We start from the raw sequence: 23,319 nt of genomic DNA, 5'->3' as shown, positions 1-23,319 counted from the left end.
AACTAGTTCTCTCGTGCCATGTGGGTTCTGAGTATGGAACTCAGTTCTTCAGGCTTGGCAGCAGATGTCATTATTATTAAAATATGGCGTCCTCTTTCACCTTCCCTTTACCCGTCCCTGATCTCTCTCAGATCATGGCTCCTTTGTTTTTGTTATTGTTGCATACATACACATACATACATGCCTAAATATATAAATATAACCTGTTCAGTTTGGTTAATTATGTATATGATTTCAGGGCTGACTACATGGTATTGAATAACTGCAAAAGGAGTCCTCCATAGGAGAGAGACTGCTCTCTCCTGCTCTCAGTATTGCTTAATTGCCTGTAGTTCCTTGTTTGTGTATGGGGCTCTGTGAGATTTCCCCCTTCTGTGTTAGCATGCATAAGTATTGTCCTTTGGGTCTTGTTTAGGCAGCCATATTGGTAAGGTATCATCAGTGAATCTTGCTGACATTTCTAGAAGACACAATTTGACAGCTGCTTCAGAAAAGCTTGTTCTCTTACTGGTGAAGGCTGTGATGACCAAAACAGAATCCCTTCTTTTTCTTGCTTGTGCTATTAGGATTCCCAGCAGAGTGTTACTGTGGTCCTGTTTCAGGATGAGAGCACCTTGGTCTCAGCAGGAGCTGTGGATGGGTAAAAAAGACTTTCTTTCCTCTTCTTTCCCCAGTGCCTTCTGAGAGAAAGCTACTGTAGTCCCTAATCTCATTAAATTGATTATATATGTGCCTTACTTGCAACATAGTGGGTCCTGTCGCTGGGAAGAGATTTAGAGGTCACAGTGGAAAATAAACAGTCAGAACTCCTCAATAATTAAGATAATACATGTGCTGTGCTTGGCACAAATCTCTAACTCATAGAAACAATGTGTGCTGCTGTGGGGTGGGGACTTGCTTGCCTTTTAACAGTACAGTTAAGGCCTAATATTCGTCTCTATGATCTAAATTTTGATGGCCAGGTGAGTCTGTGATGCTTATTCATTTATTCCTTTTCTACTGAATACTGTAGAAAATAGATTATTTATGTGTATCTTTTTGCCTATGGTATTTTGAAATGCATTATTGTATCCACGTTTTATTTTGTTTGGTTTTTTTTTTTTTTGTTTTTTGTTTTTTGTTTTTTTTTTTTCTAGACAGGGTTTCTGTGTAGTCCTGGCTGTCCTGGAACTCACTTTGTAGACCAGGCTGACATCAAACTCAGAGATCCACCTGCCTCTGCCTCCTGAGTGCTGGGATTAAAGGTGTGCCACCATCTGGTTTATTCAAGTTTTTTATTTAGAACATGCCTTGCTAATTAGGTTTTTTGTTGTTTCCTGTGAGAATTAAAATCTTTATATGAATTAAGTTCTCAAGCAGGAATAGGGAGTTTCCAAAGTTACTACTGTGTTTGTGAATGACTGTGAAAGTTTGTTGCATTTATTTCTAAAGATGCTGCCCTTTTTGGACAAGTGTGTGATTTCAGATTACCCTCAAAGTAGAAGTAAGGATTAAGACAATTATCCGAATAGGTGAAATGAAAAACATTTTCTACTTTCACAGGAAAGAGTGTTTAGTTAAGGAGTTATGTATAGAAATAAAGCATCGGGGTGTGTGCCCTGCATTTCAGGGGATATTTGCAGAGTGTTACTTAGGAAGTCTTTTTTTTTCCCTGGAAGAACAATGGAACAGCAACTATCAGCATCTGACCTCCATCTTCCTTTCCCGCTACCCTGAAGTAAGTGCCAGTGACTCATCACTGGGTCAGATCACATCTGTTTCCGTTTTGTATGAACTGTGATCTTGACATTGGGAACAATAGTGTTGAATTCCCAGTGAGATGTCCTCAGTGTAACTGGGCAGTGTGACAGACAAGAACAGATTAAGTCATTTCACACTCTGTAAATAAAATTGTTGGAATAGGTCTAGAATACTGGTTTTCAACCATCGGGTTGTGAGCCCTCTGGGGGTCACATGACCCTTTCACTCACGGGGATCATCTAAGACTATCTGCATATCAGATATTAGATTATGATTCATACCATTAGCAACATTACAGCTAATAAGTAACAACGAAAATCATTTTATGATGGGGGATCACTGCAACTTGAGGAACTGTCACAGCATTAGGAAGGTTGGGAACCACTGGTTTAGCCAATCTATAAAATACTTGTCTTGGTTTTTAGGATAATCAAAGTGTGGGATTTACGCAAGAATTATACTGCTTATCGACAAGAACCCATAGCATCCAAGTCTTTCCTATACCCAGGAACCAGCACTCGAAAACTAGGTAAGGATTGGAGGGTTAAAGTGTGAATTTCAACCAAAAAAAAAAAAAATTGTTTTAATGCCACCCTAATTTTCAGTAAAGACTCCAAAAACAAAGTATACGGTTGTAAAGATAAAATCTTAATATTGTTTTGATTTTTATATATTTTAGAAATAATTATCTTATGGCATAAACCGTTTTGTCCCCACGGTTCAACATCATTGATATTCATTAACTTTTTCCAGGGTATTCAAGTTTGGTTTTAGATTCTACTGGCTCTACTTTATTTGCCAACTGCACAGATGACAACATTTATATGTTCAATATGACTGGCTTAAAGACTTCTCCAGGTAAGATACTAGTCATTCAAATTCTCTTAGCGGGAAACTAATAATTGCTTTTTTGCCATTTTGATAATTCAGTGGTGGTTTTCATTTTTTTGTGTTTTGCCTTGTTTCCATAAAATAAACATTAGCCACATGAGGGAAGACTGCCATCTTTAATTAGTTTCTGTGGTGTTTTACTTAGTGTATGTTGCTGTGACTATTTCACAAGTGAACAGACTCCTACTCTGTGTGATGAATAGTCAGTCTCCTGAAGCCATGCTCTTTGGCTTGTGTTTGGGGTTATCATTAATCTCTTTAAGTTTTACTTATTTTATATGTATGAGTTTTTTTTTTTTTTGCTTACATGCCAAGTCTGGACTTTAGAAAGGGGTGGTAATCAGATCCCATAGAACTGGAGTTATTTGTGAGCCACCAAATGGGTGTCGGTGGTCAAATATCGGTCATCTGTAAGAACCAATGCTGTAAACCACTGGCCATCTCTCCAGCCCCTATGGTTATCTTGATTTTCTGTTTAGTAAACTTGCAGAATAGAGAAAACTTCTCAACTTTTTGTCCTGTTAAAATTAGTGGATTGAGTTTTACAGACTTCCCTGATAGTTTTTGCCTTCTCAATGTTGGGTGAATACCATTCATCTCCTGATGTGTTTCTTCCCTAATGTACATTTTCCCCCTCCCTCAAGAATATAAAATTAGGGGGCTAGATATGGTGAGGTGGGGGTGTGAAATGATGATTTGGCAGTTAAGAGCACTGACTTTTACAGAGGACTCAGGTTCATTTCCCAGTACACACATGGCAGCTCACATCTGTCTTCACTCCAGTTCCAAGGGATCAGAGATACCCTCTTCTGGCTTCTGTGTAGGAAACCGGGTGTGCATAAAGTATACAAACATGCAGGCCAAACACCCATACATATTAAAATAGAAATAAATAAATATTTTAAAGGAATATAAGAATAGACTCTGAGACTAGTTAATATTTTTATAAGAAACTGATGTTTCTAAAGCACATGGTAAGGGGTTACAGATTGCATTTTTTAAAATAATCATTTACTTAGACAATCAACATATGTGTTATGTTAGTGCCATGGTTCTTCCTCAATGTTTAGTTTGGTTAAAAATCTTTGAATTCCACACCACATCCCCCAGAGATGCTTGGTTCCCAAATGGGCTAATGAACAAGAATACTGAAATACTGTGGAACTTGGGGCATTTGGTTATGCTTCTAGGGAAATTTCCAAATATTTCCCCTAGCCATCTTCCAGGGTTATTCGATCTGAGTGGTGCTATAATTGGTATGACCTTTAAAATCGTCGAGGGAATCTAGCTCAAGTGCATAAGGTTCAACTCCCAGTACCATACAGTAAAAAAAAAGAAAAGAAAAAGTACGCTATAGCTTGGAAAGATAGTTCAGTTGGTAAAATACTTGCCACTCAGACAGGAGACCTGGGTTTGGATCACTAGCACCCACGTGACAGCTGGGCAAGGTAGAACACTCATATAGTCTCTGCTGGGGAGGCAGAGGTGGGAGAATTCTGGAGCCTGTTGGCCAAGTAGTCTCATGGGATTGCTAAGCTCCAGGTTCAGTGAGAGTGAGAGACTTGTCTAGAGGTGAGGGTGGAGTTAATGAGGAAGACAAATATATCATTGACCTGGCCTCCAGTGTCTACAGTACACAGGACACACACACACAAGATGAGATCTAATCTGGTTCGTTGTCAGGTGTATACTGTTTTATGTATATTTTCCTATAGTATAGCACTGAAAGGGTCTTGACTTTTGTTTGCCATTCTACCATTAAACACTCGCTAATAATTTAGTGACCTTTTTCTGCCCTTTGAGTTTGCGGACAGCTAGAGCTACATAATAAAGGGACCCTGTCTTAAAAAAAAAAAAATGAAGTGAGAGAGAGAATTAAATCTGCATATAAAAAGCATCTGGTAATTACTTGCCTTCTTAAGACTTTGGGAAGGACCAGAATATTTTAATTCATAATATTGTGGTAGACTAAGTAATAGTTCTGTCCCGTGCCCAGTTCGGCACAGAAGAGCTAAGCTGAAGCCAGGTGTAGTACCGCATGCTTGTAACCCCAGACTGTGGGACACTCGGGCATTGGGGGCAGGACTTCACGGCCACACAATGAGATCCTGTCTCCACCTCAAAACAACAACAAACCAAAGTGAAGTCATTGTAACTAAAGCTGCTGGAGGATTTTAGGAGAATTTTTGCCATATTTGAAACATTTGCAATGTGCTTCATACCAGCTTTTCCTAGACCAGCAGAGGGCAATAAAAACAGCATTAGTAGGAAATTCAGTTTATAATTTTCCAATCATAGTTCAGCACAGAAGATGAAAATTTGGATAATTCCTGTTGTGGAGCAGTATTCATAATGAAGGAGCCTCTTTATTATGTAGGTCTTTATCATACAGGGTTTTTTGTTTTTGTTTTTCACGGGGTTTCTCTGTGTAGCTTTGGAGTCTGTCCTGGCTCTTGGTAGACCAGGCTGGCCTCAAACTCAGAGATTGCCTGCCTCTGCCTCCCGAGTGCTGTGATTAAAGCTGTGAGCCACCACCACTGAGTGTCCTAGTGAGTTTATAATATATCTAAATTGATTTGTGCTGAACTTTACTTTTATTTATAGTAAAAATCTCTGATACAGAGAATTTTAGAATAAATTAAGTATTTTATTTAAGTGTATATGGGTGTTGTGTCTTGCATGTATGCTACAGAGTTCTAGACAATTATGAGTCTAGATGTGGGTGAACTCTAGTCCTCTGGAAGAGTAGCCAGTGCTCTTAACTCTGAGCCGTCTCTGCAAAACCTTATTTTGTTTTTGTTTTTCTTTAAAAGTGTTTTTTTCCAGTCTATTTAGAAAATAGACTAGATTTCTGTGAGCATTTAACCAAAACCTACTGCCACCTCCTTCCCTCTGTGAAGCATTCAAATGTTATATTCCCCCCACACACACCCCCAGTCTTGTCTTTAGATTCTCTGCCTGAGCTTTCTCCTTTAAATTTTCTGTAGTGTTCTGATGCCGGCAATCTCATGAGCACGTTGTACAAGATAGGATTACTTGCTCTTTCTCCATGAATAGTGAGGAACCTAACCCAAACTGAGTGGCTTACACATGAACATGCATTGTGCCCCTCTAGGTCCATCTATCATTCAGCCAGTTAAGAGTTGGATTTTTAAAAAAGGAGAAAAAAAGCTCTGAATCTCAGCCAGAATTCAAATGACTCTTCACTGATTCTTATCTTTTCAGACAGCAAATGCTTGGAGTTTTATTCTGTTTAAAGTACTAAGGTCTAGAAAGAAGGGAGATGTACCCTCAAGTTCACAGTCAGTGGAGAAATAAGATCAGTATGTTTATCAATGGAGAAAATCCTCCTACAGGATAAGGATATGGGCACAGTCTGCATTTACTGTAGGATACATTCAGCATTCTTTCTCATGATATTGTCATGTGACACTTGTCCAGTCCCATACCAAATAGTCTGTGTTGAATTGACTATATAGATTGGGTCTAACACAGCCTCATTTTTAGATTGTGATTTGTTCTGTTTTTAGCACCTAGCTCCCTATTATTTGATAGCAAGTTGAAGTGGAGATAATGCTTGTGATTCATGTGTGTGAGTATCATTTGCATTTGTTGGGATATTGGAAATGATAAGAGCCAAATAATTTGGTTTTCTTCTCTGGCAGTGGCTGTCTTCAATGGACACCAGAACTCTACCTTTTATGTGAAATCAAGTCTTAGTCCAGATGACCAGTTTTTAATCAGTGGTTCAAGTGATGAAGCTGCCTACATTTGGAAGGTAAGGTGTCAACTCCCCACAGATAGAAGGCTTTTGTCCAGTATGAGGTGTGCTTAGTACAAGCACACACTGCTATCTTTACCTACTTTTTTTATCCTTGGAGTGTTTAAACTGTTTCTACGTGTATTGCTAGTTACAAATGCTAGTTAAAATTTTGGATTTCAAAGTTTTGTTCTTTGTGTTTTCTGTGTCTTCTTTCCTTACTGTCTTACGACTTTTATTTCTCTACTTTAATTCCCAACTTAGTTACAGGATTTTACTCATTCCACAAATCTTGTTATTTGTGGTTTCTCTCTTGAAAGAAAACACCAACTGAAATTTTACGCATACCAGATAACATAATAGAATGGCTAGTTTCATAAAGTATATATACATGACTATATATGTAACTAAATATATACATATGAATCTTCTTGTCAATTCTTAAAGTTGCTGTAGCATAGGATCCTTTTAAAATTTTATATTTGGTAAATGAGAATTGAGGGGTTACCCACTAGGTACTTGGTGTTTCTAGCCCATTCTTAGAGATTTCATCTGTGGCCACCACATCTATGGGTGACCTAATGGAATTCCCAGGCTTGGTTCCATGTCACCACCGAATGACGTGGTTTAGACAGGATGTTCTCCTGCCCCTCCGCACATAGCTCGGTGTGCAGGCCCTGATATTTGAGATCTTGGCCAGCTTACTGCTCCTAAAATTGAATTTGCCCAGTGAGATGGCATAATTTCTCTTTTTCCATTATTAAAAGAGGAGTTTAAAATGGGATTTCATGTAAGCTGAGTGTCCAGACAGCTGAGGTGTCTTCTTAACCTGCTTCATCTCTAACGGGTTAGATTAGGCTCTCATAGTGAATCTGTTCTTTACTAACAAAAAAGTTTTTTATGTTCTGGCAAAAGAGAATGGCCTTTTGTAGGATCCTCATGGCATGAAGACCCAAAATTCTAAAAAATAGAAACATTGAACATTGTGCTTTTTAATTTCCTACCCCGTGTCCACCCGTACTTCCCCCCTCCCCTTTCCCCTGTCAGTTTCTGATACAGCCACTGAATAGTATTGAAGTGTCTATAAATAAACTGATTTGGCACGACCATTCTGCCGCTGACTGGCGGAACCCCTAGCCTGACACTTTAGGAAGTGTTAATGATCTCATGGCAAAAATAAAGATTAGATCTGGTTTCCAATTGGGCAGAGTGGGAGATCTTGTGAGAAAAGTGCTGGTGGGTTCTGTGTGCTGAAGTACTCAAAGTGCTTTGTGAGGTCTAAAGGCTAGAGCCGTTTACTTCATTCACCAGGTGCCTCATAATTTTAACTTTTGGATTCCCGTGTTTTAAACATTCTACAAAAAGTAGAATATGTGAAAGAGGACAGTTTTCTGTTTAGGTTTTTTTTTTTTTTAATTTTAAAAAGTTTCCTTCCTACTCAATGAAAGCTTTTTAAGAATTAAGTAATTATGGTAATTTTTTATAATAAATTGAAATGGAATGAAAATGAATTCAAAACCATCTGGGTTTTATGAGGAAAAAATTTGTCTTATTTAAAGTAGTCAAAAAGTAAGTAGTCTACCTAAGATAGTCCTGAGCTGTTAAAGCTCTTGTCACCAAAAGTTGGCTCTGTCCCTTCTCCTTTTTATTAAAATAGAATCTAGGGGTCGGGTATAGTTGTTCGTACCTGTAATTACAGCACCTAGGAATTAGACACAAGAGGATTTCGGGTTTGAGGTGAGCCTGGGCAGGGCAAGCCTGTGTTTACAAGAAAATAGAAAGCTGTATTTAAGAGTTAAGAGTGTGGTGCCGTGGTTAGAGGGCTTGCTTAGCATGAGGGACACCCTGCACTTGATTCCTCAACATCACCAAATAGTTTAAAGTATACAATTCAGTATGATCACTGTTGTGCCATCTTTTCCACTATCTAATTCTTGAATGTCACACCAGGAGGGGAACCCTCATTATCCTGAAACAGTCTGTTCATTGCATTCCCCTAACAATTGCCACATTGTATATTCTTCCTCTCTGAGACATTTCATGTAAATAGTATCACATAATATATGACATTTTGTGTCTGACCTTAGTATATTATCCAGGTTTCGGCTTGTTACACAGTACTTCATCATTCCAAATGCTTAAGAATGTTCTATTTTATAGGCAAACCATATTTTATCTGCTTATCAGTTGATGGTCATTTTAGATGTTCAGAATTTTTTACTCTATTATTAAAAGTCTGCTGTCACCAATTTGTGTGTTTTTGCTTGAGCATATTTTCTACTCTCTGAGGAGGTATATACCGGAGAATAGAGTTGGTAGATCATATGATGCTTAATTGCATGTCTTTTTTTTTTTTTTTTTTTTTTTCTTTTGAGGTATCTTTATGTAAAGTGCCTGATTTATGAATTCAGTGAATAAATGCTGACTGTATGGCTTAATATTGCTTCTTTACCATCTAAAAGTTTTACAGGGGTCTTTTTCTTTGCAGCCCTATAGAAAAGTGCAGAACTGGGTGTGTTTCTGTTAGCAGATACTTGGTTTTTCCTAAGACTTTAATATTTTCTATATTCAGTTAGGTTGTCCTAGATACTGTGATATGGAAACTGAGAATGGATGGGGTCGAGGATGGCAGGAAGAAGTAATGTTTACCAGAGATGTTCACAGGGATGTGAGGATTTCCTCTCCCTTTAATCTGTTTGAGTCTTTTTTTTTATTATTAAGATTTTATTATGTATACAACATTCTGCTTCCATGTATATCTGCACACCAGAAGAGGGCACCAGATCTCATAACAGATGGTTGTGAGCCACCATGTGGTTGCTGGGAATTGAACTCAGGACCTCTGGAAGAGCAGTCGGTGCTCTTAACCTCTGAGCCATCTCTCCAGCCCCCTGTTTGAGTCTTGAGTAAAGAGAAACTTAATGGACTAGGGTCATCACAAACAGGAATGTGGCACAGTAAGAAACTATCTTTTAAAGCCCTTTCTAAAGTGTAGTTGTCTTTGAAAGAATGACTTGCAGTCTGTGGCATTGTAGAACTAGGCAATATCATGTATGTAGATTGGAGGCTGCCTTACCTGTTAATACATCAAACTTTCAGGGCAAACTAAACTCTGCCCTTTGTTTTTGTCATTTTAATCATTGCACACTTGCCAGGTAGCAGAGATAAGAGTAGCAATGATCGAGCTAGATAACCCCATGAGTCAGTGTTGAGTCTCAGCTGTAATTTGGGGAATCTGTTCAGCTGGCTTAGTCAGTGTCAGAAATATTCTTTCTAAAGTTGCTTTCACTTCATACAAATGATCCATGATTCAGAGTCTTGAGAAAATAGGGAATGTGTTCTCCAAGCTCCTTGCTCTTCAAATACATGTACTAAGAATAGCAGTGTGAGCTTGCACTCCTTATTGCACTGGCGTTCCTGTGTGCTGTAGAGGTGTTGATAGCTCTGTAATGAACTGTCTGTACAGTGCTATCAAGTGCCTATCACTGGAGACATCTAATGATGGAAAAATAGAATTCCTAGTGATGTGCACAGGGTTTCACAGTCTGACCTCAGTACATTAAAGATCTATTAAAATGTGGTGAGATTACTTGAAATTTTAAGTTGTCCTTCAAAGTAACCGAAAAGTTTGAATGAAAAAGTATAAATTATAGCTATGTCTGTATTCACATTGAAGGTTATCAAATTCAAAATGAAAGGATGATACTTTGGATTTTAGTCGTAGTCAGTGTGTTTTGCTGGGGGTGGGGGTGGGGCGCTGTCCTTATTCTAAAAGACCTGGTGGCCCTTTTCAGCTACCTTCAGGGTTCAGTTAATTTAATATTCTTGAAGTGGCTGATTATAGAAGATCTGGACGTGTCCATAGTGTAAAAACAGTACTGGAAGAAGAGAGCCCAGAAAGCTCAGTGACTGAGGGACAGTGCCAGCATGGCACTTCAGTTGGAGTAGGAGCTGTGTCTTGTGTTCGGGCTCATAGTCTTGACTGTGACTGTTGAATTAGACAGCTCTACCTTTGTTGACAACCCTAAAGACCTGAGACATTGGTAAGGAGACTCCAGACCTCTGTGGGGACTAACACTGTTGTGCTATTTCTTCTCTCTGGTTTGGCTAGGTTTCTATGCCCTGGCACCCTCCTACTGTGCTCCTGGGTCATTCTCAAGAGGTCACATCTGTGTGCTGGTGTCCATCGGACTTCACCAAGGTTTGTGGACGGTCTCCATAACTGGTTTTAAAAAGTGGATTCTAGATTTGTACATTTTCCCAAGGTTTATTTGGAAATAACAGAGTTTTATATTTAGACATTTAGAAGAATCCAGGATGTGTATTACACACACACACACACACACACACACACACACACACACACACACACACACACACACACATCCCTTCCCCCCAATTATTATATACAAAGGAGTAAAGCTGGATTTATAGTTCACTAACTAGAATGAAATTTTGAACTGAAGATTCAACTTAAAATCTGAAGTGAAGGTCTAGAGAGGTGGCTAGCTTAAAGAGGATGTGTGTTTGGTTGCTAGCACCCACATCAACTTGAGGTGGCTCATGGCTGCCCATACATAACTCCAGCTCCAGGGGAACCAGTACACCCGTCCTTCATGTGTGCCTGCTCTCACAGGCTCAGGTGTGCCCGCACACACATGCAAGAACTAAATCTAGGATGAAAACATAACAGGTGTCTGGGGAGAAGGCTCTGTGGGTAAGAGTACTTGCTATACAATCATGAGGACCTAAATTCAAATGTCGAGCACCAATTTAAGCTAGGGTAGCTACACATATCTATAACCGTGTCTCTGAAGTTAGAGAGGGGCACGCCAGGAGCCTGATGACCAGCCAGACTGCCCAGCTGCAGTGGGTGTGAGCTTCTGGTCTGGTTGGAGTCCCTGGCTCAGGAAATCAGGAGGAGACTTATAGAAGAGACCCAAGTCTTCCTCTGGCTTCTGTGTACCCATGTTACCCCACTCACATAAAACCCTCCGAAGCTCAGAGCACTAAATGAAAGTGTGAAGAGTCAAGGAAATTATCTAACAAAATGGAAATTCAATAGAGAAAAATGAAAAAGTAAGTTGGAAGCTAGTTTTTGTGCTTTTTACATATTACCGATGTACATTAACAGTAACATCTGACTATTTGCCACAATCTGTCTTCCTGCCCTGCCCTAGTCTCCCCGTGCTAGGGTTACAGAGGGTTACAGATGCACACCATGGTGCCAGCCTTCAAGGGAGATAGAGAATTAGAGGAAGCCAGGTGGTGGTGGGGGCACACGCCTTTAATCTCAGCACTCCAGAGGCAGAGGCAGAGGCAGGTGGATCCGTGTGAGTTCAAGGCCAGCCTGGTCTACATGAATTCCAAGACATCGACTGTTACATAGAGAAACCCCATGTGGAGGTTAGGGGCATGAAGGATCATATGTATGATACATGCCTATAAATACAATTATTGTCACTATAGCACTTGTTTGGTTCCAACATTTTTCGTTGAGAAGTGAAATATGTGTGTCTTCTTTTGGCCTCCCAGTAAGGGAAGGAAAATGTTGCCAGTCTCCTGGGGGCCACGACTTAAAAGAACATGTGTTCTTTTTTCCTTTCTGTTTAGTGACTGAAATAGAGAAATTATATAAACAAATGCTGGGGAACAGCTCTGGCATCAGTGGCCATTGGCCTCTAGCTCTTCAGGCTGGGCTTTCTCTGCCATAAAAGGCTTGGGACCAAGATCAGGAATGGTTGGATATTTTTAAAGGGGCAAAGGTTATTTTTAACTTCTTTCAGCCTAGTGAACTTTTTGTTTTCCTGGATTGCTCCTTTACCTATCTGAAAAAGCATTTCACAGGAATGGGTTCATTGTACTGCTGGAGTTACAAGCTAAGTCTGGTCTGGGAAATGTGTTCATTGTTTTAGCAATAAGATAAAGCATGCAGAATTTAGAAGAAATTGAAGTACTAATTGATCATTTCACAAAAAGAGAATAAAAAGGAATCTTAATTACATATAGTTATATAAAAGACGTAAGTTGCCTAGCTTCATAGACCAAAAGGAAATGAGCCTGTAATTGTAAAGCTATAGGTTAGGTGGGAATTGTAAGTGTTCTGGAGAGAGCCCTTTGCTGCTGTTGCAGAGGACCCAGACTCAGTTTCAGGCACACACAACCATCTTCATTTCCATATGATATGATGCTCTTCTCTGTTCTCTGCTGGCACACACATGTGTGTAATCAAAACACATGAAGTAAGTAAAGTTAAATCTTTTTAAAAATGAATTACTGGTAATAAGTTCCTTAGTAGAAAATATAATTTAAAAAAGAAACTGACATTTGAGTCATTGTAAAGCTAAAATGATTCTCTAACACAAAAGATGGAGGTAGATGATCTTTCAGATATCATCTGTGTTGTGTTATAGTAGTCAAAGTAAGTCGAGGTTCATGAGTCCTTAGGACACAACTACTTGTGATTTTGTTGTAAATCTTTGAAATTTACCATTCTTTCCCTGGTTCTTAGATTGCTACCTGCTCTGATGATAACACACTAAAAATCTGGCGCTTGAATAGAGGTCTAGAGGAGAAGCCAGGAAATGATAAACATTCCATAGTGGGTTGGACCTCTCAGAAGAAAAAAGAGGCGAAAGCTGGCCTAGGTAAGGACAGCATGTGTTTCCATGGTTTCCTTGGTGGCTTGAGTCCTATGGGAGGCTAGATTTGCCCTTGTTTTGTAGTATTTTTAAAGAGAAGCACCATCTTGGCATTTCTTAAAGGAGAACTGTCCTTTGTAACTGACCACTTCTTTGTCATCTATTAAGGGGCTCAAAAAAGAGTAATGGACATAGCAAATGTTCATGGACTGCCATGTGTTGTGTACTCCTAGTTTTGTTTAGCAATGGACAGAAGACTCAGGTCTCAGATATAAACATGTTACTCGTGAGTGGCAGAAAGTAAAGAAGTAAATTCCATCAACTAACAGGAGAGAAGAATGGAAATGTGCTGTCAAGCGTCTCTGTGATAGAGAGGTCTCACTGACTTAGGGAGGGGAGTCATTGGTGCTGTCAAGCGTCTCTGTGATAGAGAGGTCTTACTGACTTGGGGAGGGGCGTCATTGTGGAGTCGTGTGGGTGTGTGGAAGACTGCTCCAGGCAGACAGCATGGTGAGACTAAGGCACAGCAGCAGGAGGACACCTGGCTTGTTTTCTCTGCCTCCAGAAGGCTGGTGCAGAAACCGTGAGGCACAGCGGGGAAGTAGAAAATGAAGTTCATGCGTGACAGAAGTCATCATGAACTGTGCTGTGGCACATGCCTGTAATCCCAACACTCGGGAAGAGTGTGCGTTTGAGGTTAGCCTGACCTTGTCAAGAGAACAACAAAAGAATATTTTTAACAAAATTTCAAAACTATTTAAATTCTGGGTATAAGAAAGAGTCCACCAGTACTCGGGAGGCAGAGGCAGGCGGATCTCTGTGAGTTCGAGACCAGCCTGGTCTACAAGAGTGAGTTCCAGGACAGCCTCCAAAGCCACAGAGAAACTCTGTCTCGAAAAACCAAAAAAAAAAAAAAAAAAAAAAGAAGAAGAAAGAAAGAGTCCACAGAATAATATGCCAAAGGATTACATGTACAATATTAAGGGAATTTTAAAGGATGATTTCAGGGTTTTTACTTGAGATTACAGAATGGAGTTGTCTTAACCTAGATAGCAATTGCTGCAGATTTGGGAAGGAAGCTAGAGTGTGATTTTGATGTAACATAGCAGGTATCAGGAGAAGATGGTATTAAATTGGGTGGAGTTGCTAAGTTTCCACAGTGTGAGGTTGTAGTCAGAGCCACAGTGCAGTGTGGAGACAGGCTGCTCTGCTGTGCTGTCATGTCACCAAGCTTCAGTGCAGACCTCACAGCCCTGGTGAGGGCCTCAGAAATACCTGTGGAGCTTTTGGAAAATGTATACATTGCCAGTCATGAATTTTGTGAGTCTTGTGTGGAGGTCAGGTGCTTGTATTTTCATGAAGCTCTAGGTAAGTTTGTTATGCAGCCAAGATTGAGCCGCTATGATCCAGGCACTGAGTGACAGCATGATTATCCTAATTGCAAAGATAAGGAACCTCTCTTGTTCAAGCTCAAGTGTTTGTTGTCGTCTGGTTAGACAGCAGGATAATTATTGTCAGTTTCCTAATGCTTCTATCATCACCTCCTTGTTAGCAACTGTGAAATTTGAGGTTTCACATTGTTGAATAATTCTTTACTGTAAACACTAAATCCTCATTCCCCTCCTCTGGGCTCACTAGCTAGCTTAGGAAACAGATGCAAAAACTATATAGTAACTACTGTAAACATTGCTTCTGACTACGCTAGTAAAGGGCTCTGAGAACCCATGTCTTCTGTGACAGGCGGGGTAGCTGTGTTGGGGGGAAAAAAAGAGTATGAATATGGGGTTACCCGGTCCTTGATATATGGCGATTTTTGCCTAGCAAGGAAGGGGCCAAAAATACACATGCCCTGAGGAGGGTGTAATAGTGTACAGCCTGTTGAGAAAAGCTGTGAGCCGTCCTCCCTGTTACAGGACCCTAAAGTAATGCTGCCTAAGACAAAACGGTAGTGGCCAAATGGCTAACCTTTGAACAGAAGGAAGCTACAGGTTGAAGAGTAGTGTGTTCTATAAGTCTTTAAAAGAACTATCTTGAAGAAGCCAGAGTGAGGGCTGGCTATGCTCTTCCAAAGACCCTGAGTTCAATTCCCAGGAACCACATGGTGGATCACAACCATCTGTAATGAGGTCTGGTGTTCTCTTCTGGGCTGTAGACATACATGCAGGCAGAGCACAGTATACATAATAAATTTTTTTAAAAAGCCAGAGTGAGGAGTTGTAAGGACAGGAATATAGCTCCACGCATGATAGTTCTTGTCTACCTTGTCCCATTTACACAAATCTCTGGGAGAAAAGGAAAAGCTTTGAGCCATAGCTCAATCCACCATGTGTGATCCTAAGTGAAATAGAAAATGGTAGGTCTTTAAAGGTATTGGCAGTGTTGTTACATGGTTACAGAGTGCAGTGCCCCTGAGTCCTGAAAAGAGTTGTGTACTACTTTCATGCAGTGCCTGAAGAGGCCAGAAGAGGGGGCTTGGGTGCTCTGGGAGTTACAGGCAGTTGTGAGGTGTTTTGTGGATGCTCAGAACTGACCCCAGGTGGTCTACAGAAGCAGTCAGTGCTCCTAACCCTGAGTGTCTCTCCAGCTCAGATGGCATTTTTTATTAGTCTGTCAAACTCACTATGTAGAGATGCAGTTCAGTAATTTAAGACTGTTTGACCCAGAATCTGTCAATTGTTCTTTCTTGTTATTTAATTTGGGAAGCTCAAAAAGACAACTGGAAAAATAAAGTATTGGCTGTTAGAATTTGAGAGGGCAGAAGCATAAAATTTTTAAGAATTTTCAGGAAATACTTGGTTTGTATGGAATAAGGATACAGAGGAGACCTGTCCACAAGCTTGATTGCTTTCTTTTCCAAAAGCAGTCATTGGATTCTGAGTGTTCTTTGGTGTTCTTTGACTTGTAGAAATTAGTAGCTATTTTTAAATTAATCTGGAAAGCCACTGAGGCCTAATAATTGCTATAGGATCACTTGTTGTAGGGAAAATTTTTCCCTTCACAGGTGTGAAAGGGTGCTTTGGATGGATGTTAACCCAGGTCACATACTGAATGACTGGGCCACGTCTTAGGTCTGTGTGTTACTGTTTGAGAACCCAGTAAGGGCTTCTTTACCTTCAAGTTAGTCAAGTGTTTACAGGAAAGGCATTGTCACTTAGGTCTGAAACACCATTAATAGCCTGCATTCCTGTTGCAGTGCACTGCCATGCGTGTTAAATGCTGTATTACATCAGTTCCTTAGTGTACTGCCAGGAACCTTAGTGAGGTCTGTTAATGTGGTGGTGATAAAGTATAAAAGGTAGGTTATATTTCTTCTTTTTCTTCTCTTTTCCTTTTGAGACAGGATCTCATGTTAATTCTTTTAGAAGGTTAGAAAATCTTAAATGAGCAAAAGCTGTCAGTAAAAGTTTGTCAAAAGGCATTTCAAAATGTATGTAGAGAAATGTCAAATACCACCAATAAACAAGAAGACATAAATTCAAACCACAATGACAGTCATTTCACCTCTTAGAATGGTCAGTATCAAAAAGACTTGGTGTTAGACACCTGTCATCACAGAAGCCTGAGAAAGTGTCTAGTTTGAGGTCAATCTGGGAACATGGTAAGACCCTGTCCCAAAACAAGTGACGAAGAGAGGTGACAGGCATGGGTGAGGAGCTACACTGCTGGCACTGGTGATCCAGTTCCCCGTCCATCCCCCCCCCCGTGTGTTGTCGTCCTCTCCCCTCCCGTCCCGTCCCCCACTTTTGTGTGTATAGCAGAGGAGATGGTCAGTGTGTGGAAGAGGCGTCTGCATTCACATAGCCACTGCGGATCAAGTGTAATATCCAAGGACAGAATTGGCGTTAAGTGTGGCCACTAGAGGAATAGAGAGACTTGTGTATAAGCAGCAGAATGCCGCTTAGTGACAAAATTTAGATTGAATCAATGGTTTACTGTGTGGCAGGTCATTAATTCATAATCCTTCTACCTCAGCCTGTAGATGCTGGGAGTCCAGGAATATTCTATCATACTTGGACTGTTCAGCCTTTATAAAGGATAAAGTTAGGCCATTAAGAGAGCCGAGCACAGCCAGGTGGTGGTGGCACATCTTTAATCCCAGCAATCCAGAGGCAGAGGCAGGCGGATCTCTGTGAGTTCAAGGCCAGCCTGGTCTACAGAGCGAGTTCCAGGACAGCCAGAGTTGATACCCAGGGAAACCCTGTCTTGAAAAAGAGAGAGGGAGAAATCAAGCACAAGAAGGAAGTATACTGTCTGATATTTCTTCTATGTAGAATTCAAAAACACTGAATCTAAAGAAACTGGAGTTAGGCAGGAAAATCAAGAACACAAAGCCATTCTGGAGGCAAGAGACCCTGTCTTTAAGATTTATTTTTAACTATGTGGCTGTGTGAGTGTATGCCACATGTGTGCCATTGCCTGTGCAGGCCAGAAGAAAGTGTCAGATTCCTGGGGTAGGAGTCACATGCTGTCTGTCATAAGCTGCCAGACATGGGTGCAACATGGATACTGGGAAGAGCAACCAGTGCTTTTAACCACTGAACCATTTGTCCAATAACAGAGGGTTGGAGAGATTACCCAGTGGTTAAAAGCATTTGAGTTCAAATCCCAATGTCCATGGTGGCTCACAACCACCTACACCTTCAGTTCCAAGGGACCTGATGCTCTCTTCTAGCCTCCACATGGTTGGATGCATGGGGCTCACAGACATACATGAAGAAAAAACCCATAGACAGAAAGTTTAGAGAGCTGAGTGTAGTGGTGCATACCTTTAATCCAATGTTAGATACTGTTTGAGGAAACGCATACAGTAGAATGGTGATTATTAGGAGCTTGTGAGAAGGGCCAGTTGGGAGATGTTATTTGAAGGATATAAAATTTGTGTGTGTGCATACATGAGCATGGAAAAGGTTCTGGATATATAGACAGCAGCATTGTCACTGAGGTTAGTATAGATTTTTAAATGCTCGTCATTATAAGGTAATGGATTATGTCAGATCTGTTTAATTATTCTATAGTGTATACATGTGCCAGAATATCACCTGTATCCTCAAATTCATACAATAGAGAGTACAGATGTGAAAGATTATGAAACACCATGTGACCTTTGATCTCATTTTGTATAGCAAGTTAGAGGTGTGCTGTGTGTCACATGCACACATGCAAACTGTTTGGAGTAGTCTACTGGTGCTTTAAAGATTTTATTTTCCTAGGTTTTGCAAGTATATGTTTACTTCAGGGTGTCTAGGGAGCGGGGGTGGAGAAAGGGTAGGAGGGTATGGAAGCAATGGGATGATTTGGGGTGTCTGCTCACTGGCAAATCAATCCTTGGATGATGTTAGCTGTGATTTCCCTTGGTGAGCACTCAAGAACTTTGCACATTTTCTTTCTGATTTTCGTGCTCCTCTTTATTTTCAGTAATGGTAGCAAGTAGCCAGACTACTCCTGCCAAAGCCCCCCGAGCCAAGAGCAGTCCGTCCATTTCCTCTCCATCATCAGCAGCTTGTACTCCAAGCTGTGCTGGAGACCTCCCTCTTCCTTCGAATACCCCCACGTTCTCAGTCAAATCCACTCCTGCCAAGACCCGCTCTCCTGTCGGCAGAAGAGGCTCCACTTCTGTGTCTCCCAAGCCACCCTCGTCTTTCAAGATGTCTCTTAGAAACTGGGTGACCCGAACACCTTCCTCATCGCCACCCGTCACTCCACCTGCTTCTGAGACAAAGATCTCATCTCCAAGAAAAGCCCTCATTCCTGTGAGCCAGAAGTCATCACAAGCAGATGCTTGCTCTGAATCTAGAAATAGAGTGAAGAGGCGTCTAGATTCAAGCTGTCTGGAGAGTGTGAAGCAAAAGTGTGTGAAGAGTTGCAACTGTGTCACTGAGCTTGACGGCCAAGTGGAGAGTCTTCACTTGGATCTGTGCTGCCTTTCCAGCAACCAGGAATCCCTTAGCAAGGACTCCGAAGGTCCTGCCAAATCAAGCAAGGTTGAAGGCGCTGGTACAGGCATCTCAGAGCCTCCTTCTCCTGTCAGTCCTTATGTTTCAGAAGGCTGTGGAACCTTGCCTCTTCCTTTGCGACCTTGTGGAGAAGGGTCTGAGATGGTGGGCAAAGAGAATAGCTCCCCAGAGAATAAGAACTGGTTGTTGGCCATGGCAGCCAAACGGAAGGCTGAAAATTTATCTCCACGAAGTCCATCATCCCAGACACCCAATTCCAGGAGACAGAGTGGAAAGACGTCACCAGGCCCGGTAAGCCTTGAGTGTGGGAGGACGTGTGTCCTATTTGAAGGGGACTCAGATGAACTTTGTGCTGAATTATTTGACAGCTCTGCTGTCACTCCATTAAAACCTTTCACCTACTCATATTCCTCAGGGTCACTGCTGGTTTACCTGAGCCTTCCTGTCCTCACCATCCAGGGTGTCTGTTCAAAAGCACCCCCTTCTCTCTCTCCTGTAGACTGTTTGTTTGTTTGTTTTGTTTTGTAAAGTTGATATTCTTGGGAAACTTGCCAACATCCATAAGTAGATTTTCGGCTTGTAGTTGAAGTCTATGGTCAAAATGAAGCTTAGGTATTTCAAAGCAATTAAATTACAGATTCCTTAATTTTTATGTCTTTCCCCCAAGTTCGTGATTGTCTTGCATACACCAATATTCTGAATACTTGTGTCTGCTCTCTTAACATTCAGTGTGATGTTACTTTCCTCTTTTTTTAAAAAAAAGATGTATTTATTATGTACACAGTGTTCTGCCTGCATGTATGTCTTCACGCCAGAAGAGGGCACCAGATTTCACTACAGATGGTTGTGAGCCACCATATGGTTGCTGGGAATTGAACTCAGGACCTTTGGAAGAACAGGCAATGCTCTTAACACCTGAGCCATCTCTCCAGCCCCCTACTTACCTCTTTTTAAGACTCATTTCATTTGTCTGACATGACATGTAAATGAGATTGTGACTTAAAATGGTGGAGATGAAAGTAGCTGAGCATTGAGGGAGCCATGGATACCAACAGAGGGATAGAGTACTGCTGTTCTCAGTGTGCAGTTATGGGGGGTGGCTTTCAGCTCCACTGTGGCCCACAAAGCTCTTGTTCTGAATTGAGGAAGGCGATGGGAACACATCCATAATTAGGAGCAGAAGTTAGGTATCCTGGGGCTGGAGAGATGGCTCAGAGGTTAAGAGCACCGACTGCTCTTCCAGAGGTCCTGAGTTCAATTCCCAGCAACCACATGGTGGCTCACAGCCATCCATTATGAGATCTGGTGCCCTCTTCGGTGTGCAGATATACATGGAAGCAGAATGTTGTATACATAATAAATAAAATATTTAAAAAAAGAAGTTAGGTATCCTTGGGCCAGTACTAGTGAGCTGAGTGTCCTGTTCCATGTAATGTCCTCAGCCTGGCCTGTGCTTCTAGGAAAGGAACTAAGGAAAATATAAAGACTACTTACTATGCAAGCTGAAACAAAATTTTGCTACAGAAAATGGGAAAGAAAACAAAGTTTCTTTGCCTCTTCTTTAAAGTAGAAGTGTTCTTTGCTCCTAGCCAAAAAAGTTTGTCCTCAGTGTCCCTCTCCCTGTGGTTCTTCCCTGGTCCCTATGACCAGGGGTGAGGTGAAAATTATTTTCACTAATAATGTAAATCTCAGAGCTTTAAGTGTGCTAATCTTAATCTTTTTTTGTTTTGTTTTGTTTTTTGGTTTTTTTCGAGACAGGGTTTCTCTGTGGCTTTGGAGTCTATCCTGGAACTAGCTCTTGTAGACCAAGCTGGTCTGGAACTCACAGAGATCCGCCTGCCTCTGCCTCCCCAGTGCTGGGATTAAAGGCGTGCGCCACCAATGCCCGGCTAGGTTTTTTTGTTTTGTTTTGTTTTGTTTTTTCTTGTTTGTTTTACATTTTATTGACTTGCAGGTTCTCACTGTGTGTTCCTGCCTTAGCCTCCCAGGTGCTGAGATTATGGGAGTGTGCCGCCATATACAACTAATGATTCATTATCAGAAAAATGTTCCTTTGTTGAAAAAACAATGCCAAAGTGCTATCTGTTTTATCAGTTGAGGGGGCTGATTTGCTCAAGAGATTGGCAGGTATAACCTAGACACTTGCTGAGATAATGTGGAACTTAAACTTGGGAAGTTTCTAACTCTCCATTTTCTTCCAGGTGACCGTTACTCCCAGCTCCATGAGGAAGATCTGTACATACTTCCGTAGAAAGTCTCAAGACGACTTCTGTAGTCCTGAACACTCGACTGAATTATAGATTTCTAATCAGAAAGTTAACAGAACTCGGGTCTGCAAAGATGGGTGAAAAGTGACTTTATAATTGTGGTCTTTAAGAAAATGGTCATTTTGTCATTTTGGGAAATGACACTGCCTAGGGTAGACCCAGCTTCCTGGGGTGAGTGTGTTTCCATTTCGTGTGATGACTTGTCATCATAGCCTTGTCTGGCAGTCTGATAATGACACCCCACCCCGCTCATGGAACCAGAAAGCAAGGCGTGCCTCTTGTTATCCTTAACTTGTGCAAGCACAGTGGAGGAGAGTATCTGTAAGTCCAGCACAGGCCCATCTGTGGAGGCCGCTCTGCAGTCTGAAGCATCCTCTTGAGTCAGAGAGGCTTAAGTGAGTGAGCTGGGTCTTATGTGAAATATATAATCTGTTCACTGCTTTTGTGTGTGTGTTTTTCAAGCTGTGTAAAATGTGATGTTCGTGTAAGTACATTCACTGTTTCCGTGTTAAAATACATTATCTTGAGTTGAAGTCATGATTATTTTAAGTACAGAGGTCAGTGTCAACTAATTGGGAAAGTAGGACAAAACAACAGGAAGTTGGACCGTTTCTGTGGAAGCTGTGTAGGGGTGTGTGTGTGTGTGTGTGTGTGTGTGTGTGTGTGTGTGTGTGTGTGTGTGTGTGTGTGTCTTGTCTGTGTGTTATTTTTGTAGTTTTGTGTCTGTGTGTGTCTTGTCTGTCTGTGTGGAATTTTTGTAGTTTTGTTTTCAGATTTTTATCACAAACCAGCGTAGCTGTTGGGGTAGGGTAGGGGGTTGTTGAGCACTTTCTTGAGAGAGATGCTTTATAAAACCAGTAATTATATGCTGAAACTGGTATTTACATTTAGATATATTTCTCAGTTCTTCAGGGTTTGTGACTTTTTCCTTTTTTTAATCTTCTGATTTTTAAGATAAAGTAATAATTTCTTACTGGTATTTTTATAAAAGACGTTAGCTCTGAATTGAAAATCCAGAATCAGGGAAAGTAAGTCTTGGTGCTTTTAATTTTGCAAAAAGCTCTAGCTCTAGTATATTGGTCAGCCAAAAAAAAAAAAAAAAAAAAGCACTTTATCTAGATGGTTAGTGATGTCAGCTGACTAAATAGTATTCGAAGTGCTTTAACCTTTATTTCCCTTAAATGCTGCACGTTGTGGCAGTCCTCATGAAATGAGTGCCGTTAAAGCTCCCTTGGAAACCTCTTGGAAAGAAACCTTACATTTGGGGAAGGTGTCCGCTAACAGTTAGGAAAGAGTTTTTCAAATCCCTGAGGACTGGTTAAACTTTATTTCCGTGATTTTAAATCTTTTCTTAAAAGCTTTAATTCCTTTGAGGTTGTAAGTTAAGCTTATAAAACAAACAGGACTGGGTAAGGAATAAGTATTGGTTTTCTCTGGTTTTATTCAAGAAAAAAATTCAAAGGAAGTCAAATTACAGTCAAAAGCACATACGGCAGCTTAAGATGAATGCTTAGGAATCTGCAGTGATGTTTGCTTGTTGAGTATTAGGCAGTAGGGGTTGTTTTTAATGATGCATACCTTCCAATAATGTTGAATACCTCTTGCTCTGAAAGCCAGTGGTGGTAGTCAGTAAAACAGGTGATTGATGGCCACATGTGGCGGCACTGGGGTAAGTGGCTGTCAGAAACTAAAGGCTTTGCTTGGGAAACTAGTGCCATGGTGGGTGTCAAAGATCACCTGTAACATTAGTGATTATCCTTGCCTTTTTTAGTGCAGACTGTGAGCGGAGTCTGAATAATGAGCCCTTTATCTTGTCTGGTGTCCTTTCCCAACCTTTTTACACTGACCTAGGAGCAATCCACACAAAAAGGAGTGGGAATGTCAAGTCCCTTTTGCTTGCTTGTGGAGTAAAATGTGTTTGTTTACAAAGAATAATCTAGTTCAAGCTGAAAGAGGGTCTAATAAACTTCCTTCCTCAACCTTTGGATGTGTAAGGTGGCTTGGGTTACTTGGTGTGCCATTTTGAGTAAGAATGGCCCCCATGGTCTCATGTTTGAATGCTTGGT

At 40.9% G+C, this 23,319-nt stretch overlaps 1 protein-coding gene across 1 annotated transcript in view; it reads left to right on the top strand.

The window, feature by feature from the left end:
* The window catches only part of Dtl (denticleless E3 ubiquitin protein ligase homolog), a 35,501-nt gene extending 12,265 nt beyond the window's left edge, over nucleotides 1-23,236 (top strand). The window contains exons 8-15 of the mRNA XM_027416523.2: nucleotides 567-640; nucleotides 2,166-2,269; nucleotides 2,494-2,598; nucleotides 6,297-6,409; nucleotides 10,503-10,592; nucleotides 12,903-13,038; nucleotides 18,448-19,277; nucleotides 21,188-23,236. Coding sequence (XP_027272324.1) covers nucleotides 567-640; nucleotides 2,166-2,269; nucleotides 2,494-2,598; nucleotides 6,297-6,409; nucleotides 10,503-10,592; nucleotides 12,903-13,038; nucleotides 18,448-19,277; nucleotides 21,188-21,286 — 1,551 coding nt within the window. The 3' untranslated portion in view covers nucleotides 21,287-23,236. The remainder of the gene's footprint in view (nucleotides 1-566; nucleotides 641-2,165; nucleotides 2,270-2,493; nucleotides 2,599-6,296; nucleotides 6,410-10,502; nucleotides 10,593-12,902; nucleotides 13,039-18,447; nucleotides 19,278-21,187) is intronic.
* The last annotated feature ends 83 nt before the right edge of the window (nucleotides 23,237-23,319 follow it).

Source organism: Cricetulus griseus, chromosome 5, assembly GCF_003668045.3.
Source record: "Cricetulus griseus strain 17A/GY chromosome 5, alternate assembly CriGri-PICRH-1.0, whole genome shotgun sequence".
In the NCBI taxonomy this organism is placed as follows: Eukaryota; Metazoa; Chordata; class Mammalia; order Rodentia; family Cricetidae; genus Cricetulus; species Cricetulus griseus.
The sequence above is the reverse complement of the archived record's forward strand: the minus strand, read 5'-3'. Positions and strand labels throughout refer to the sequence as shown.